Here is a 15583-nt window from a genome sequence, read left to right on the forward strand (position 1 = left end):
TTTTAGGACTCTATTTGGAAAAAATCTAAATTTTTGATTTTTAGGTAAGCTTAAGCTGTTATTTTGAAACATTGGAATAGAAAAAATAACTTTATTCATTGTCATAATGAAGGGAATACTGTAAAAAATACATTGAAAACAAGCTAAAATTTTTAACATCTAACAGTTCTTAATATATCCATATGGACAAAAACATAAGAAAATACATAGGTAAATTAAACAGGGAGTAAGTTAAAAGTCAATAGTTGGATATATATCTATGAGTAATATTTAGATTTTTATGTGGAGCTGAGTGTGTATGTTAGAAAATGGTCACAGGCTTACTTTGTTTTTCATTTTCTAATTCTTTGAGGTGTAAAGTTAGGTTTTTGCTTGAGATCTTTTCTGTTTTAAACATAACATTTATCACTATAAACTTATAGTAAGTTTTGCTTTTGCAAATATACCATCCTGTAGTGTCAGGATGTTATAGTTTGATTTTCATTTCAAGATACATTTTAATTTCTCTTTTGAGTTCTTCTTTGACTCACTGGTTGTTCAAGAGTGTGCTGCTTAATTTCCACGTATTTGTGAGTTTTTCCAGTTCTATTGATTTCTAACTTTATTCTCTTGTAGTTCAGAAAAGATACTTGGTATGTCTTTTCAAATTTAAGACTTGTTTTGTGACCTGAGATGTGATCTGTCCTGGAAAACGTTCTGTGTGTTCTTGAGAATAATGTGTATTCTGCTGCTGTTGGATGAGTCTTTCTATATTTGTCTGTTAGGTCCCTTTGGTCTGTAGTGTTATTCAGGTCTTCTGTTTCCTTATTGATCTTATGTTGGAATGTTCTATCCATTATTGAAAGTAGGACATTGAAGTCTCCTACTAATACTTTATTGCTATATGTTTCTCCCTTCAGTTCTGTCAGTGTTTACTTTATATACTTAAATGTTCTGATGTTGGGTATGTATATATTTATAATTATTATATTTTTCTGGTGAATTGATTCTTTTATCATTATATATAATGTTCTTTGCCCTCTTGTGACACTTAAGACATGTTATCATTATTATGATCTAAACTTTTGGCTTCAAAGACAGGCATTCCTGACGCCTTTCTGATCATGAGCTGGCCCAAGAAATCCCCAGATTTACATGTTTGCTGATTTCCAGAAGCTGAACAATGCATTTGACTTGTTTTGAGCCATCATATCAATACCTCTATTTTAATGGACTTTTTGGTCCTTATCAACAGTTTTGTCAGCTACTTTCTTTTATACTATTTGACTGTTTTTTAAATCATTCCAATACATTTACCATTTTTTTAAACCATAACCATCATATCCAGCACAGCTCTAACTTCCATCTTTACATTGTAATACGGTGAGAAAAAGAGAGAGAGAGACATATTGTGGATTATATTAAATACATTCCTTATTAAAACTAAGCAAAGAAGTCTGACCTTTTCTCCCCTGTAGGCAATTCGAAGTTTTCAAGTAGCCCTTCACATCTATCCAATGAACCCTGAGATATGGAAAGAAGACCTTTCTTGGGCAAGAACACTCCAGGAGCAGCAGAAAGTAGCAGAGAGGATTAAAAAGAGTGAAGTACCAGCAGAAGTAACACATTTCTCACCCAAGTCAATTCCTGACTATGACTTTGAAAGTGATGAGATTGTTGCTGTTTGTGCAGCTATTGCTGAAAAACAGAAGACAGTTGCAGCAAATAAAACAATGGTTATTGTGTCAGCTTCTGGGACTGTAGAGACGGTGACCGAGAAGGAAGATGGTGCTGCACCACCGGATGGCTCTGTTTTTATCAAAGCCCGATGAAGCTTAGCAAGAGTCATATGAATCCATCTTTGATTACCACTTAAATTTTAGGCGTGGGGGCATTTAGTCTGGAGAAACAGGGTAAAATTCCTGCTTGTTAAATAAGTTTTTCAGATGAGACATATAAAACTTAAGTGAAAGAATTATTGTATAGTTTTTGGACTGTACTTTGATAAGGCATGATTTCAGCTCAAGATTAAAATTGAGTACATGGTTTTTTGCTTAAGAAGCTTAATTTAATAAAAATATACAAGTGAATGCATTTTCAAGATACCACTTGAAAAGCAAGTTCTCAAATAGTGAATAACTTGATGGCCAGTGTTATTAAAATATTGACTTGTTGATTTTTGTTTTATAATAAAGGAAGTAGGATTCTTTCCCTGCTAGAAATACACTGCTATTCCTATTCACTCTGCTTTTTCTCTTGTTTCATTAGAGTAAGTCTGTCACGAAGCTTGAATCTTTTTGATACTCATTTTGATTCAGAGTTGTCATTTGGTCCTATGTAGGATCTTGAAAGTTTGAAAATGCATGCAAATGTGTATGCTGAACATTTTCTGAAGTTTCTCTTAATTTTGATTTGTGCTTTTAACTTTATAATTATTATAACAATGATAGTTGCCACTTTCAGTATTTGTTAGATGTGTGAGATACTGACAAATGTCAGAATCATGGTTTATTTTTTAAATTATTAAGGTAGATAGAGTAATCCTTAGCACCAAGTGAGTCATTTTAAAGATGTGCATTTTTTAAAAAAATCAGTGGCTCTTATAGATACATCATAACAAATTACACTACTGTTTTCCCAGTCAAAAGCAGTATTTTCTTTTCCTTATTTTTAAAAGATTAAAAACATTAAAAACAATTTATTTCTTGCTGTAATTTCCTAGCTGATGGTTTAGAATTCCTTTTCTAGTTAACTTTTATGGAACTGCTCAGTGAAATGAGAAACAATCACAGTTTTAAATGACTCAATTATACTTTTCTAAAAATTGAGGGGGAAAAGTAGATATGTTATTGAAATAAAGGAGTGAATAGCATTAGGCGCAACATACACAGAAATTGAAGTGTGATTTATGGTTTAATCCCATGAGTAGAAAGGATATATTGAAGGATATATTTTATTGAAAGGTCACCATCACATCCACAAATCAATACTGACATTGCTAATGTTAATTATTATTTTAGTACAGTTATATAGAACTACTGGGTACTGTTACTTCTGAAACTCAGGAAGCTAGTATTGGTATTTTATCCTTGTTAGAGAGGAAGTAAGTTACTTTTTATTTTAAGGAATTTTATCTTGCCCACTGGGAGCATGTACGCGTAATGGTCTGAGATGACTGAAAAACATTTTTTTTAGTGGAATGCTTCTTTTTTTCAGAGTTGGAGAAGCCAGGATTTGCCTTGAAAAGTACTATTTTTTCCCCCCAAAGTTGTATCAGGTAGTTAGCTCTGGTTAGAAAAGTTTGTTTTAGAAAGATCCAAAAAAAAAAAAAAATTTAATTATATTTTATTTTGTTAAATAATGCATATTCTTCAAGGGCAGGTAGATGGATGTGTAGAGAAATGTGCACTTACTGTTTCATATGTTGCTTTGAGTAATGGATATTGATTGTATAGTTTGTGAATAAATAGGTTTTTTTGCTTTTAAAGGTTTGCCTATTTGTGTTGTTAGCTTTTGAAAAAATTAGATTGATTAATTTATTTCTTATGTGAAGATAAAATATATAAGCACCTTGTATGGTGTCTTGTGTATGAAGTACTCAGTAAATGCTGTTTCTATGAAGCACTTGAATTGGTTTTATTTAACCTCACTTTCTTCTGATTTTAAGAAAGGAGGAAAACGTCTTTGTAATTTTTTCCATACTTGGAAGTGAGAAGTCACTACTTCTTATACTATAGGACAGATGGCTTTCAGTTGGGGAATGTTGTTGGTATAAGGTTTATGAAGTGAAGTGAAGTGAAGTGAAGTGAAGTGAAGTCGCTCAGTCGTGTCCGACTCTTTGCGACCCCATGGACTGTAGCCCACCAGGCTCCTCCGTCCATGGGATTCTCCATGCAAGAATACTGGAGTGGGTTGCCATTTCCTTCTCCAGGGGATCTTCCCAACCCAGGGATCAAACCCTGGTCTCCCACATTGCAGGCAGATGCTTTAACCTCTGAGCCACCATACCTCAACCCAAAAGAAACAAGATCCAGGATGGGAGTGCGTGTAGCTACTAGATTCTGTTTATGAACCTACCGTTGCCTCTGTACTGACATCAGTAGGCCAGGTTAGTCTCTTTCTTACACAGAAATAAGACATAAGATGGTTTAGATACAAGATGGAGGAGAGAACGAAATAGTGAATTATGGAGGAGAAAGGGATCCCATTTCTTCAGGCCCCCAAAACTGCTTAGCACTCTTTTGTGTACGAAGGGAAAAATGCATACATTATTTTATAAGGATGTGAATACTGATATCTGTACTAAGCTTGGTAACTGTAATAGCAAATTCTTTCAATCTGAGGGAAATAATTGATGTTCATGATAATGATATAATTAAAGATATTTAATATACTTTCTGAAACAACACTAAACACTAATACTATATTGAACATAATTTGTAGTATTCTTATCTGAAAATGTGTGTGGCATAGATACTCATTAGTCAGAACACTATACAATCCAGACCATGTCTGATAATTTGAGAATCATTATTCTCTAGACAACAGGTTCTTAGATTATAAAGTATTTATCTTAAATGTGCTAACAAATACTACATAAACACATGCAAAGTTTAGACCACGAAACCTGGATCTATTTTATTTTCTTGTAATTCTTTTTTTCTTAAAAAAAATTTTTTTTTATATATTTTTAAATAGGATAATAATTGCTTCAAATATTGTTTCTGCCATACATCAACATGAATCAGCCACAGGTATACATGTTTCCTCTCTCTTGAACCAAGATCTACTTTAATTGGAGCCTATGTGAAGGGTTTTATGGTACACTTCAGTATGAAATTAGCTTTTAAATTGATGTTATATGTCAAAACTGTAAAGAAGAGTTTAAATTAAAAAAGCTTTGGCTCAGAAAGCTAGTGTTTTCATGATTATAACTGACCAAGATAGCCTTTTTCAGTTTGAAAATTGTGCTTTGTGTAATGACGTCAAAAGCTCGTTTCCCTGCCTTTCTCAGCAGCAGGAAATTGTTAATAATTTCTTTAATCTCAGACTTCATGAGTCAGAAGCCTTTTAAAATTGATTTGGACTTTGATTTCATGACATACATATATCTAAATGAGTTGTACATTGACACAAGAACCATAGTTCTATAATTATCTTCAAATCAATAGGTATATTAAGTGTGTTTTTCCTTAGGGATTATTATGAAACTGATGTTGTGTTTTGTAATTGATGACATTTTAGGATTGAAAAAATAATGTTTTTTTTAAGCCAATAATAAAAATACACAAGTTTGTAAATGATTCACTCATTACTAAAGTAAAATGAAATATGTCACTTTACCTGCGTGCAATTAAATACGCCTACTTGAGTGGAAGAGGGGATGGCCCTATAGCCAGTGTACCACAAACTGTGCCTTAATGTGTGTTATGTGTGAACCTCACTTGCTGTGTGTGCCAGAGTGGAAGAAAGGGTGAGAAATAATAGTCTATACTTGGCTGAGAAGGCAGAAGGATGGGGAAGGGGATGGCTTTTTTTCCATGGTGCTTTGACATCCATCAACCAAGGAATTCTGGTCTCTCTCTTTGTTCCTCCCTGCCATCTCCCCAGTAAAGGGAGTTTAAGATAGAAAACTGGACATGCAAACCTCTTTCTGCGTTTGTTTTTTTGAAATGTGTCATACCTACAGACAGCCTGTGTTGTGGTCTCTTGCTGGAAATGTATGTTTTGCAGCGAAGACTGTCTGTCCCTGCAAGAGGAAACCTGTAGTTGTTCAGGACTGCCAATGCCTTGGTGAGCAGATCTGTCTAATTCTGGGTTTGATACTAGGTGGCCATTGTTGACACAAACCTCAATCATATCCTTTAACCTAGACTTTTTCATCAATAAATCTGACTTAAATCTCTGCATCACATTTTGTCTCTGAAGTGGTTCAGAAGTCAGGAAGGGAAAATGGGTGTTATTTTGAGTCCCTCATAACAAAGATTACTGTAGATTGTTTCAATGTAAGCATGAGACAAAAACCAAATTTCTTTCTAATTTTAGATTTTTTTTTTAAATCATGGAAATTCTATTGAAAATGGGCAGTGTTTAATTACAAGGCAGTATGCAAACATTTGTTTGGCATATTTAAAAGGTCTACTGACTTAGCGTTGTGCTAGACCACAATATTGATTCTAGATTTAATTTGAAGGAGAGGATATAAAAACAGTATCTCTGCCCATCCTGTCAACTTTCTTGAGTGTAATTTTACATATGATAAAATGCACTTACGGTAAGTGTAAGAGTTTTGACACTATGGTAAGTTGAAGAGTTTTGACAGTACCATCAAGATGGAGAATATTTCTATCACCCAGAAAGTTCTCTAAAGTTTATTTATATTCAGTTCCCTTCCACCCCACAAACACTGTTCAACTAGTGATTTGCTTTCTGTGACTACACACTGATTTGACTTTTCTAGAATTTCAAATAAATAGATCATACAATATATACTCTTTCTGATCTTCTTCACTTAGCATAATACTTTTGAAATCCATCCATGTTGAGATTCACCCATGCTGTTGTGTAGTGTGTTCCTTTTTGTTGCTGAGCACTAGTCTGTTGTATGGATATATCACAATTTGCTCTTCATATCTGTTGACAGACATCTAGGTTGTAGATGAACATCTAAGTTTTGATCTGCTGTGAATAAAGTTGCTGTATGCATATGTCACAAGTCTGTGTATGAATATATATGTTTACCTGGGGATTGAATTGCTGTATTTTATGGTAAGTATATGTGTAGCTTTAGAGGAAACTGAATCTTCTAAAGTACTTGTACTGTTTTGCATTCTGACCAGCAATGTATTAATTTTCTGTTGTGCCATATCCTTGCCAATGCTTGGTACTGCTGTTGGTTTTCATTTTAGTGACTTTAGGGCTTCTCTGGTAACTCAATTGGTAAAGATTCCACCTGCAATACAGGAGACCCCATTTGATTCCTGGGTCAGCCAGATCCGCTGGAGAAGGGATCCGCTACCCACTCCAATTTCTTGGCCTGAAGAATTCCATGGACTGTATAGTCCATGGAGTCACAAAGAGTCAGACATGACTGAGCAACTTTCACTTCAGTGATTTTAGTGGATGTGTAATGGTATCTCATTGTGGTTTTAATATGTATTTTCCTGATGATGTTGAGCATCTTTTATATGCTTATTTGACATTTGTATATCTTTTGGGAAGTACCTTTCAAAATATTTTGTCCATTTTTTATTTGGGTTATCTTATTTTTGAGTAATAAAAGTTTTTATATATTCTGGCTAAAAATCTTGAGATATATGTATTGTGTATACTTTGTTCCCATGGTGTGGCTTCCTTTTTTGGTTTTCATTTTAAAAAAATTATCTATTTATTTATAACCATTGAGTTTTAGTTGTAGCACACAGGCTCTTTGCTGCAGTGCTAGGGGTTTTCTCTAGTTGTGGTATGTAGGCTACAGACAGCATGTGCTTGGTAGCTGTGGTGCATAGGCTTAGTTGCCCCTCCACATGTGGGATCTTAGTTCCCTGAACAGGGATCGAACCTGTGTGTGTCCTACATTGGAAAGTGGATTCTTAACCACTGGACCACCAAGTCCCTGCTTTTTTGTCTTCTCAGTGATATCTTTTGAAGAGTGGAAGTTTCTAATTTTGATGAAGTCTGTTATATTTCCCTTATGGTTGTATTTTTTGTGTACTTACAAGATCAGAAAGAATTTCTCCTTTCTCATAGAAGTTTTACAGTTTTAGCTTTTATACTTAGGTCTGATTCAAGTTAATTTTTATGAAAGGTATGAGGTAAAGGGCTAGGTTTCTTTTTTGGTTTTCAGTTATTCAGGTACTATTAATTAAAAAAAGACAATTACCCTTTCCAATTAAAATACCTTCACCATGTATTTGAGGGTCTGAGTTCTGTATTCTGTTACGCCGATCTATATGTCTATTACTTGTTTTTTTTGGCTGTGTCTTGTAGCTTGTGTTATCTTATGCTGTTCTACATATACCATCAAGTTGTGAATGAAGACAGTTTTCCTTCTTTTCAAACTGAATGCTTTTTATTTCCATTTCTCACCTTATTACACTGGCTAGAACCTCTAGTACAAAAGTTCCCCAATCAGGGATTGATCCTGGGCCCTCAGTAGTGAAAAAGTACCAAGTCCTAATCACTGGACTACCAGGAAATTTCCCTGTTCTTAAAAATCAGCATGATTTTTCTAACTTTGTTCTTTATTTCCTAAAGAATTCTTGAGCTGTTCTGATTTCTTCCATGTACATTTTAGAATCATTTGTCTTAATCTACATGTAAATCTGCTGGAATTTTGATTGGAATTGTATTGAGTCTGTAAATCAGTTTGGGAAGAACTGCCGTCTTAACCACCCACTCCAGTGTTCTTGCCTTGAGAATCCCAGGGACAGGGGAGCCTGGTGGGCTGCCGTCTATGGGGTCGCACAGAGTTGGACACGACTGAAGCGACTTAGCAGCAGCAGCCATCTTAACCATGTCACATCTTTGAATCCATGGTCATGGCATAATTGTCATTGTTTTAGATCTTTAATTTCTTCATCGTGATTTTTAGTTTTCTGTGAATGAATCTTGCCTATATTTTTGTTGTTTATCCCTAGGTATTTCATATTTTTCTAATGCTGTAAGTATGTTTAAAATTTCATTTTCCAGTTTGATACTATTACATAGAAATACCTATTTTTGTATACTGACCTCGTAGCCTACAACCTTGATAACACATTTATTAGTTGCATTAGCTTTTTTACAGATTCTTTAGGCTGTTCATATATATTATCAAGCTGTGAATGAAGACAGTTTTCCTTCTTTTCAAACTGAATGCTTTTTATTTCCATTTCTCACCTTAGGTACTGGCTAGAACTTATAATACAGTGTTAAATAGAAGCTGTGAGACTGGACATTCTTGCCTTATTTATAATCTTTTGGTCTTTCACTGTTAAGTATGGTGGTATCTGTAGTTTTTATATACATCCTTTATTAAATTGAGGAAGTTCTTTCCCTAGTCTGCTAACTATTTGATAAATATATTTCCTGCATCCATCTGAAGATCATATGATTTTTGTTTTTTATTCTCTTAATATGATGAATTACATGTATTTTTCAGATGTCAATTGCATTTTGGGGATAAACCCTATTATGATGGAATATCCTTTTTAGATCTTTTTTTATTCAATTTGGAATAAGGATTTATATGACTGTGTTCATGAAAAATATTGGTCTGTAGTTTTCTTTTTGTTGTTTTTTTGGTCTGTAGTTTTCTTGTACTATATTTTTTTTTTTAGTTCTTGAGTCAGAGTAATGCTGACCTCTTTAAAAATAGAGGTTGAAAAGTATTTCCACCTATTCTTTTCTCAAAGAATTCCTATAGATTCGGTATCTTGTTCAATAGTGTTTATTAGAACTAACAAATGTTGTCACTTAGACCTAACAGTATCCTTTTTGGGAAGGTTTAAAATGACAAATTAAGTTTCAAAAGTAGGTACAACATAGACTTTTGTCTGTTGTGTCACATTGAGTGATAGTATCGTTAGATTAAATTAGAATCCCCCCCCCAAAAAAGCCCATTCATTGCATTCTTGATGTCTTAGACTTTTATAATCTATAGATTCCCTTTCATTTTTTTCTTTGCAATTTATTTATTTTTTAACTGAGTTGCCTGTCCTTTAGAATTTTCTACTTTTTGTGCCCTGTCTCTTGCATCCCACCTAATGTCATTAATGTTCCTCTTGACCTACATTTCTTATAAAATGACTTGTTGTTCAGTCACTCAGTCATGTCCAACGACTCCATGGACTGCAGCACACCAGGCTTCCCTGTCCTTCACCATCTCCCCCAGAGCTTGCTCCAACTCATGTCCATTGAGTCGGTGATGCCATCCAACCATCTCGTCCACTGTAGTCCCCTTTTCCTCCTGTCTTCAATCTTTCCCAGCATTAGGGTCTTTTCCAGTGAGTCAGCTATTTGCATCAGGTGGCCAAGCTATTGGAGCTTGAGCTTTAACATCAGTTTTCTGGTAAGAATATATTACGGGTGGTTTTGGATACTTAGACCGAAAGTTAAATATTTCTGGCTATCTGTTTGTAATGTCAGCAGACATTGATTATTATTGCCTAGATTTATTGTTTCATTAGAGGCCAAAAAATGGTGATAATTGTTAGAATTTTGGTGCTAGAAAACATCTTTAAAGAAAAACTTCTCATCAATTATTTTATACCATAGAAGTGATTTATGTAGTACAGGCAGTTTATGTATTGGAGGCTTTGTTCTCCCCCTTTATTTAGTACTTTTCAAAATAATAGGTTGGTTGTACAATATCCTCCAGAGATGACTAGTAAGTGTTCTGTTCTATTTTTGTATCATTATGAAGTCATGCATTGAGATATATATATATGCTGTGTTTCAGTCCTTGCAGTTGTTGTTCATATTGACGAATATTATCCCGAACTTCAGTAGATCGTGCCAAGTTCATTTTTTTCAATGGTTCTAATTTTGTATCAGAGTTTCTAAAACATACTTGGTATTTTCAGGCTGTAAAATTTTTATGAATATGATCGGTATATAAGGATATATATATACATATATATACATTCAGTGAAATTACAATAATTGTGATTTCAGTGTTTAACTCATTTTTTAAAATTTGCAGTATTAAATATTGATTTTTTTATTATGGAGGAATATGATTTGGCTCTCTTTCATTTCCTCGATATATTTACTTACTACTCCTGCATCCATTTCCAATACAGTTGATTGTAATTTTGGCCTCAATCTATATTCATTGTTAATATGACTATGTAATTATTACACATAGTGGATCTCACTGGGTCAATTATTTTCATTTTACTTTTCGAGTACGTCTCTGTCTTTCATGGAGTCAATAACTGCCTTGTTTTTACATTTCTTAGTTTTCTATGTAGTATATATTACAAACATCCCCTCTGACTAATAGAAATAGAATACTCCCCTCAATATTCCAAATATAAAACAATCCATTAATTTTCTTCTCTTTCTTTCTTGGTTTTAATCTAGAGACATCCTGAGCCCCCTCTACTGCCTTTTACACAGTTTTACTGTGTTTCTCTGTGGATCTGTTGCCTTGAGTTCTCTTTCATCATTATTCTTGGAATTCTCTTGGCTTCCTCCTTGTATTGAACTCAAGACAGAGAAATACTTACCCAGTTGTTCAGATTTCAGTGTAGGGACTTGCTGTGGCTGAAAGTTGTTATGACACAGGTATGTTTGCCGTGCCCTGCCCTTCTCTTCTGTGGTGGAATGGGGTAGATGACCTAAAAGGGTAAATACAAGGTTATGGATGAATGGTAGAGATACTGATGTGAATACAAGGACAAGAAGCCCAACTATATTTCTCTCTTTTCTTCCAAAGTCCTTCCAGCTTAGAGTTAAAGCCCCATGTGTGACCCAGGGCAGCTCCAGGTTAAACAGTAGGGTCAAATGTTCTCTCTTGCTCTGAGTCTCTCTTTTTCCTGATTCCATTTTTGGTGTACCTGGAGAGCAATCATGAGATAATACTTACAGCATCCTAGACTCAGGTTCAGTTGTAGTGGGAAAGTGAAAGTGAAAGTCATTCAGTCGTGTCCGACTCTTTGTGATCCTATGGACTATACAATCCATGGAATTCTCCAGGCCAGCATACTGGAGTGGGTAGCCTTTTCCTTCTCCAGGGGATCCTCCCAACCAGTGGATCAAACCCAGGTCTCCCACATTGCAGGTGGATTCTTTACCAACTGAGCCACAAGGGAAGCCCAAGAATACTGGAGTGAGTAGCCTATCCCTTCTCCAGCAGATTTTCCCCACCCAGGAATTGAACCAGGGTCTCCTGCATTGCAGGCAGATTCTTTACCAACTGAGCTATGAGGGAAGTTATGAGGGTGGTGGGAAGGGGGAACTATGAAAGCAGCAAAGTTCATGGCTTGTTTTATTTTGAAACTGACAAGCACTTTAGGAAAAAAAATCACTGTTTTGTGTAGTGCAGATATTCTGCACTCAGTCCAAGGCCAAAGGTATAGTTCACAGGGAATACTACTGTGCCTTGAGTTTTCCATGGCCCCCTGTGGCTATGGCTCCAATAAGGAACTTGTGGAGACAAGTGGCTGTAATTTGGGAAATGATTCTTGCATTCCATGGTTTTCTAGTCAAGGTACCATTTGAATTGCTGTATCAGTATCACAGTTTTTTCTGACTTGACCTGGTTGGTTAGATTATGAGATTGTCTTAAAGATTATGAAAGTAAAAACAAAAAAAGGGAAAGTTAGTTGTTGCTCAGTCATGTCCGACTCTTTGTGACCCCATGGACTGTAGCCTACCAGGTTTCTCAGTTCATGGAGTTCTCCAGGCAAGAATACTAGAGCAGGTAGCCATTCCCTTCTCTAGGGGATCTTCCTGACCCAGATAATGAAGCTGGGTCTCCTGCACTTCAGGTGGATTCTTTACTGTTTGAGCCACCAGGGAAGCCAGTGGTTGTTACAGTTATGTTCCTGTCTACTGTATCCTATTGGAACCAGATAGGGTTTAATACTAACCGTTTAGATAATGAGAACTGACCTACAGAAAAAGTTAGGGACTCTGAATGGTCAGAAACAAGTTTACCACCAAAAACTGTCTTTGCACAGCATAGTTGGTAAAGCTTATAAATAAACATGGAATAGATGGTGAACAGTGCTGAATGTTCTTTTTAGAATAAGCCAGACTCAACAATAAAAAGACATTTTTTTGGACTGAACTGTATCCTCTGAAATTCACATGGTAAAGCCCTAACTCCCAGTGTGACAGTATTTAGAGGTGGGCCTTTAAGGAGGTAATTAAGGTTGAATGAGGTCGTAAGAGTGGGCCTTAATCCAGTGTGACCAGTGTCCTCTTAAGAGACACCAGGGATGCATGTGTACAGAGAAGCCCATGTGGTAAGACAGGAAAAAGGTAGCCATTGCAAGCCAAGGGGAGAGGCCTTTGGAGAAACCACATCTGCCAGTGCCTTGATCTTGGACTTTGAATTTCCAGAACTGTGAGAAAATAAATTTCTGTTATTGAAGTTAGCAATTCATGGTATTTTGTTATGGCAGCACTAGCAAACTAATACGGACATATAAACCAATTTAAAAATGCATAGATGATTTGAATGGCCATTTCTCCAGAGAAAATCTACAAATGGCCAGTATGTATATGAAAAGATTCTCAACATTATTTGTCACTGCTGCTACTGCGGCTGCTAAGTCGCTTCAGTCGTGTCCGACTCGGTGCGACCCCATAGACGGCAGCCCACCAGGCTCCCCCGTCCCTGGGATTCTCCAGGCAAGAACACTGGAGTGGGTTGCCATTTCCTTTTCCAGTGCATAAAAGTGAAAAGTGAAAGTGAAGTCGCTCAGTCGTGTCTGACTCTTAGCGACCCCATGGACTGCAGCCAACCAGGCTCCTCCGCCCATGGGATTCTCCAGGCAAGAGTACTGGAGTGGGGTGCCATTGCCTTCTATTTGTCACTAGGTAAATGCAAATCAAAACCTCAGTGAGACACCGCTTCATACCCATCGTGTGCTCAGTCATCATCATGTTTGACTCTCTTGTGATCCCATAGACTGTAGCTCATTAGGCTCCTCTGTCCATGGGATTTTCCAGGCAAGAATACTGGAGTGGGTTGCCGTTTCCTCCTCCAGGGGATTCTCCCTGATGCAGGGGTAGAGGCCCATCTTGTACCTCGGCAAGCAGGTTGTTTACCATTGCGCCACCTGGGACAGTGACATTCAGATGGGTGGATTTGCTTGCATCAAATGCATCTGACAGAAATATATGGATCACAGACTTTGAGCGTGAACAAGGGGTGACTCTTGAGGGCCCAACTGAGTTATACTTCATTAATCCAAGAGAGTGAGGAAGTGAATGGATCAGGATCATGGGGAAAGGAAACCCTTCTGGGGTACTGACCTGATCAGGATGGACCCTCTGTGTGCATCATACCCATTAGGATGACTATAATTTAGAAGACAATAACAAGTATTGAGGATGTGGAGAACTTGACATTGCTGGTGGGAATATAAAATGTTGCAGTCACTTGGGAAAACCTGTGGCAGTTCCTCAAAAAATTAAATGTGTAGTTAATTTATGACTCAGCACTTTCACTCCCAGATATATAGAGAAATATCTCTCCCAGATATAAAGCAGTATCTACCCCCTCCCAAAAAAAAGTTGTACACAACTGTGCTATCAGCATTATTAATAACAGCCAAATTAGGGAATCAGTTCAAATGCCCATCAACTGATGCATGGATAAACAAAATGTGGTATATTCACACAAATGAAATATTCAGTTCAGTTCAGTCGCTTAGTCGTGTCCAACTCTTTGCCACCCCATGAACCGCAGCATGCCAGGCTTCCCTGTCCATCACCAACTCCCGGAGTTTACAGCTATAAATCAGAAAGTACTTATTCATGCTATGTGAGTGAAACTTGAAAATATTATGCAGACAGTAAAGGCCACATATTGTATGATTTCATTTATGTCCAGAATAGGCAAATCCATAGAGATGTAGTGGTTGCCCTGGTCTAGGGGGAAAGATGAATTGGGAGTGACTGCAAATGGGTCTGTGCTTTCTTTTATTCTGGAATTAGGAATGATGGTTGCACTCTGTGAAAATGCTACAATACTTTACAAGGAAAATTTTATTGTGTGTGAGATTTATTTCAATTAAAAAAAAGAATCAGCTAGAATCAGCATTCTGGGTGGTGAATCTGAAGTAAAGGATGAGTGAGTATACCTTGACTAGTATTGCAAACTTCTGAATAAGCCTTTGTTTCTCCTCCCATGAACATGGATGATGAATATATTCATTTATATGTAAATCTCCATGTCGTCTTTGCCGACAAAGGTCTGTCTAGTCAAAGCTATGGTTTTTCCAGTAGTCATGTATAGATGTGAGTTGGACCATAAAGAAATCTGAGTGCCAAAGAATTGATGTTTTTGAACTGTGGTGTTGGAGAAGACTCTTGAGAGTCCTTTGGACTACAAGGAGGTCAAACCAGTCCGTCCTAAAGGAAAGCAGTCCTAAATATTCATTGGAAGGACTGATGCTGAAGCTGAAACTCCAGTACTTTGGCCACCTGATGTGAAGAACTGACTCATTGGAAAAGACCCTGATTTGGGGAAAGAGTGAAGGCAGGAGGAGAAGGGGATGACAAAGGATGAGACGGTTGGGTGACATCACCAACTCAACGGACATGAGTTTGAGTAAGCTCCGGGAGTTAGTGATGGACAGGGAAGACTGGCGTGCTACAGTCCATGGAGTCGGACATGAGTGAGCAACTGAACTGAACTGAAATGTTGTTTCATTGTCCATATACATGGAAGAAAAATAACAAGTAAAATAGTCTCTGAAAACATTGTGTTTAGTCTTTGGTTGCTGTTCAGTTGCACAGTCGTGTCTGACTCTTTGCCACCCCATGGACTGCAGCACACCAGGCCTCCCTGTCCCTGACCATCTTCTAAAGTCTTTGGTTAGCATGGTAAAATAGAACACTTTAGAAGGTTTTGTTTTGTTTTTTCCTTTTCCATTATGGTTGA

General features: G+C 36.6%; 1 protein-coding gene across 3 annotated transcripts in view; it reads left to right on the forward strand.

Moving 5' to 3' along the window:
* The window catches only part of TTC33 (tetratricopeptide repeat domain 33), a 31619-nt gene extending 22391 nt beyond the window's left edge, over positions 1–9228 (forward strand). For all 3 annotated transcript variants that reach the window (XM_055555275.1, XM_055555277.1, XM_055555276.1), the window contains exon 5: positions 1458–9228. In XM_055555275.1, coding sequence (XP_055411250.1) covers positions 1458–1811 — 354 coding nt within the window. In that variant the 3' untranslated portion in view covers positions 1812–9228. The remainder of the gene's footprint in view (positions 1–1457) is intronic.
* Positions 9229–15583: the final 6355 nt, after the last annotated feature.

The sequence above is a fragment of the Bubalus kerabau genome, chromosome 18, assembly GCF_029407905.1.
Source record: "Bubalus kerabau isolate K-KA32 ecotype Philippines breed swamp buffalo chromosome 18, PCC_UOA_SB_1v2, whole genome shotgun sequence".
Taxonomy (NCBI): Eukaryota; Metazoa; Chordata; class Mammalia; order Artiodactyla; family Bovidae; genus Bubalus; species Bubalus kerabau.